Consider the following 4,712-nt stretch of genomic DNA (forward strand, 5'->3'; position numbering starts at 1 on the left):
CTTCCTGAGGAATGGTTCCACAGGCACTGGTCCCTTCCTGAGGAATGGTTCCACAGGCACTGGTCCCTTCCTGAGGAATGGTTCCACAGGCACTAGTCCTTTAGTGAGGAATGGTTCTACAGGAACTAGCCTCCTGCTGGGAGGCGGTCCTACAGGCACTAATCTCTTCCTGGGAGGTGGTTCGACAGGCGCCAGTCCCTTCCTTGCTGGGAGGTGGTTCGACAGGCACTAGTCCCTTGCTGGGAGGTGGTTCGACAGGCACTAGCCCCTTGCTGGGAGGTGGTTCGACAGGAACTAGCCCCTTGCTGGGAGGTGGTTCGACAGGAACTAGCCCCTTGCTGGGAGGTGGTTCGACAGGCACTAGCCCCTTGCTGGGAGGTGGTTCGACAGGCACTAGCCCCTTGCTGGGAGGTGGGTCTACAGGCACTAGTCCCTTGCTGGGAGATGGGTCGACAGGCGCCAGTCCCTTCCTTGCTGGGAGGTGGTTCGACAGGTGCCAGTCCCTTCCTGGGAGGTGGTTCGACAGGCACTAGTCCCTTGCTGGGAGGTGGTTCGACAGGCACCGGTCCCTTGCTGGGAGATGGGTCGACAGGCGCCAGTCCCTTCCTTGCTGGGAGGTGGTTCGACAGGTGCCAGTCCCTTCCTGGGAGGTGGTTCGACAGGCACTAGTCCCTTGCTGGGAGGTGGTTCGACAGGCACCGGTCCCTTGCTGGGAGGTGGTTCGACAGGCACCGGTCCCTTGCTGGGAGGTGGTTCGACAGGCACCAGTCCCTTGCTGGGAGATGGTTCGACAGGCACTAGTCCCTTGCTGGGAGGTGGTTCGACAGGCGCCGGTCCCTTGCTGGGAGGTGGTTCGACAGGCACTAGCCCCTTGCTGGGAGATGGTTCGACAGGCACTAGTCCCTTGCTGGGAGGTGGTTCGACAGGCGCCAGTCCCTTGCTGGGAGGTGGTTCGACAGGCACTAGCCCCTTGCTGGGAGGTGGTTCGACAGGCACTAGTCCCTTGCTGGGAGGTGGTTCGACAGGCACTAGTCCCTTGCTGGGAGGTGGTTCGACAGGCACCGGTCCCTTGCTGGGAGGTGGTTCGACAGGCACCAGTCCCTTGCTGGGAGGTGGTTCGACAGGCACCAGTCCCTTGCTGGGAGGTGGTTCGACAGGCACTAGTCCCTTGCTGGGAGGCGGTTCGACAGGCACCGGTCCCTTGCTGGGAGGTGGTTCGACAGGCACTGGTCCCTTGCTGGGAAGTGGTTCGACAGGCACCAGTCCCTTGCTGGGAGATGGTTCGACAGGCACTAGTCCCTTGCTGGGAGGTGGTTCGACAGGCGCCAGTCCCTTGCTGGGAGGTGGTTCGACAGGCACTAGCCCCTTGCTGGGAGGTGGTTCGACAGGCACTAGTCCCTTGCTGGGAGGTGGTTCGACAGGCACCGGTCCCTTGCTGGGAGGTGGTTCGACAGGTGCCAGTCCCTTGCTGGGAGGTGGTTCGACAGGCACTAGTCCCTTGCTGGGAGGTGGTTCGACAGGCACTAGTCCCTTGCTGGGAGGTGGTTCGACAGGCACTAGTCCCTTGCTGGGAGGCGGTTCGACAGGCACTAGTCCCTTGCTGGGAGGCGGTTCGACAGGCACCGGTCCCTTGCTGGGAGGTGGTTCGACAGGCACTAGTCCCTTGCTGGGAGGCGGTTCGACAGGCACCGGTCCCTTGCTGGGAGGTGGTTCGACAGGCACTAGCCCCTTGCTGGGAGGTGGTTCGACAGGCACTAGTCCCTTGCTGGGAGGTGGTTCGACAGGCACCGGTCCCTTGCTGGGAGGTGGTTCGACAGGCACCGGTCCCTTGCTGGGAGGTGGTTCGACAGGTGCCAGTCCCTTCCTTGCTGGGAGGTGGTTCGACAGGCACTAGTCCCTTGCTGGGAGGTGGCTCGACAGGCGCTAGTCCCTTGCTGGGAGATGGGTCGACAGGCATTGGACCCTTTCTGAGGGATAGATTCACAGCCACTGGTCCTTTTCTGGGGGATGGATCCACAGGCACTAGTTCCAGTGCTTTGGCCAAGTGGTCATTCTCACACATTCCAACCTGAAAAACTAGCAAAAGCTGAGAAACAGCTTTAAAACAGGTGAAACAGTAGCCCAAAAAGCTGACAGCTCAAAAACAGTGAACAGTGAACTTGAAGTCAAGTAGTTAGACTGAAAGCATAGCGAGGCACAGGTATATCACCACTGAAAATGCAGGTAGTCCCTTAGGACTTTGATTACTTTTATTGCAGTACACAAAAGTGTTGTTTGCAGCCATAATGGAATTAGAAATTACTGAAGGGGCCGTGAGTGCTGAAGGTGTGAGGTTTAATTTCCAAGGGGATTGAAATTGCATCGGAAAATGTTGGACTTTGACAACTGTGCCTGGTATTTCTGGATCTACTGCTGCAACTCTGGGAGTAGTTCAGCAGTAGTCCTAGAGAAATGGTATAAGTGTCTGTTTACACCCCATCTCCAGGGTTTACGCCAATCCTCCACCGAAGTTGTGGCAGTAGATTGGGAGAACCCCATGGAAATTTTCCCACTGCATTTTCTGATATAGCCTACCGTAATCCTGAATGTAAAACTACCTTGTAATGGGCAAGTGGGATGTAGTGTGGGACAAGCTACGTGCAGCAGAATTTTAGATAAGTTGGGCTTTATAGAGAGTGGAGGATAGGAGATCAGTAAGGAGGGACCTGGATTAGTCGAATGTCAAGGTGACAGAGGCAATTACAATGTTATAGGGCTGAGGAGGAGTGGAGTGGAGTGGAGTGGAGTGGAGGCAATGTTGGGGTGGTGGAAGTGGTCTTGGTATTGGACAGGATGTTGAACTTAAAGCCAGCTCAGGCACACGCCAACTGATTGGTTCCAACAGCCTCCCGTCCTGTCCTGCAACCGATCCGATTGGTCCTGACAGCCTACAATCTGGCTTCCCAGATTACCTAATTGGTTAAACGTAAGGAATCTTACAACACCAGGTTATAGTCCAACAGTTTTATTTGAAAATCACAAGCTTTCGGAGGCTTTCTCCTTCGTCAGGTGCCTGACGAAGGAGAAAGCCTCCGAAAGCTTGTGATTTTCAAATAAAACTGTTGGACTATAACCTGGTGTTGTAAGATTCCTTACATTTGTCCACCCCAGTCCATCACCGGCATCTCCACATCATACCTAATTGGTTGACACTGATAACCTCCAATCCCAGTGAAGAAAGTTGATTTTTCTTGTGAAGCTCTGGCAAGCTGACACATGGGTTCAAACACCAATGGCTGGCATGGGGCATGTTAGCAATCAAAGATAGCCAATGTTGGCATGGTAGACAAGGGAGCGAACCGGGGGATCATCTTAGTTAGTATGGTTCAGCTAGTCACTGCCTTAAACAGTTCAACAGAAAAGGAAATGTCCCATGTGTGCAATTATAACTACTCTCTAATTACTCCAATTTACAGCGTTGCAGTAGGTAGATCTAACACCATCCTTTGAAGGCTGTTTTCTACTGAGTGCATTACTTTAATCTTGTGATTTAATTTTGCTTGATTTCACATTGCTAATGAATTTATTTATTTATTTAATAGCAGATAATGATAATCTGTGATCTACAAAGCCAATTTAGCTTTGGCTTTAGTTTTAAACTTGATTACAAGTTTAGATAATTGCTTTACTGCTTATCATCTCGTTGAAATCTTATGATGAGATCAGCCATTACAGTGCTTTCAGTTCAATTTGTTTGGGAAAGATTGTGAGAACATGAGCGTTTTTCGGAACAAGAAAAAAACAATTAAGCCCGATAGACCCATCTCTTTGATAAATCATCTCCTTGTGGGGTTCAAAACTCCTTTAACAAAAGACATTTGAAGGAAAAGGCTAACTGTATCCCTTTTAAACAAAAACATTTGAAAACCTGCAAACACAGTAATGTGGTAAAGTGTGTTCCCTCAATGATGCTGATGGCATTGGAGAAGTCTGAGTTTCGGGATCAAAGTCATTGTACTGCGGATAGATATCCAGATTATTAAATATATAAGCTAGATGGATAATATTGAGCTTAAAGCATTGTCAGGCTTTCTAAATACATAGGCTTTTGGAAGCTCAAGCTTTCAACACAGCAGGGTGTAATGTAAGAAAAGGCATATATCAAAGGCTTTGGATCAGGAAAGCAATGAGAGGTGTGAAAAGACATTGGCCCTTTCATTCCTATCTGGTAGTCTGTTCAAAAAGCTGGGAATTGTGAAACCTCAAGTGGTATTGCATCCAGCATATGGTCAAATGGTATAAGGAATGGATTTGAAGCCAATGAAGCAATCAAAATTAGAGACGTCAGGACCATTAAGAATGTCTGGGCATAGAAATGTAAGGGGCTATCTCTGCATGAAAGGCCATAAACAGAGACAGTAAAGGAGCCTTTTACAACCCATCGTTTGAGCACGTAGTCTTTTCCACATCAAAAGAGTCTCCGGTCACATGATCAAAGCCTAATCTGTCAATCATTGAAGTATGTTAATGATTGCGGCATAGCAACAGGGAGCGATTGGACAAAAAGAATGACCCTCCCCAATCCAATGTCCTGTTGGTAAAAAATATATAAAAAGACTTTGAGAGAAGAACGGTCTCTTCTTCACCACCCGGCAGTCACAAAGAACGCACACTGCAGTTGAACATCACACGAAAGGAAGAGGACATCGAGTACTGAAGAGCTGATCAACCTT

At 50.4% G+C, this 4,712-nt stretch overlaps 1 protein-coding gene across 1 annotated transcript; it reads right to left on the bottom strand.

The window, feature by feature from the left end:
• Positions 1-426: 426 nt before the first annotated feature.
• Positions 427-3,289, bottom strand: LOC137321562 (formin-2-like). The gene is made up of 2 exons (XM_067983959.1): positions 3,178-3,289; positions 427-1,868 (listed from the first exon to the last, which is right to left on the bottom strand). The coding sequence occupies exons 1-2, from the start codon at positions 3,287-3,289 to the stop codon at positions 427-429; spliced, it is 1,554 nt and encodes a 517-aa protein (XP_067840060.1).
• Positions 3,290-4,712: the final 1,423 nt, after the last annotated feature.

This window comes from Heptranchias perlo, chromosome 5 (genome assembly GCF_035084215.1).
Source record: "Heptranchias perlo isolate sHepPer1 chromosome 5, sHepPer1.hap1, whole genome shotgun sequence".
In the NCBI taxonomy this organism is placed as follows: domain Eukaryota; kingdom Metazoa; phylum Chordata; class Chondrichthyes; order Hexanchiformes; family Hexanchidae; genus Heptranchias; species Heptranchias perlo.

Coding starts and splice junctions, on each gene's coding strand:
- LOC137321562 (XM_067983959.1), bottom strand. CDS start 3,289: ATGCCCCATGCCAGCCATTGGTGTTTGAACCCATGTGTCAGCTTGCCA. Junction 1,869..3,177: donor TATCAGTGTCAACCAATTAG/GTATGATGTGGA, acceptor ACCACCTCCCAG/CAAGGAAGGGACTGGCACCT.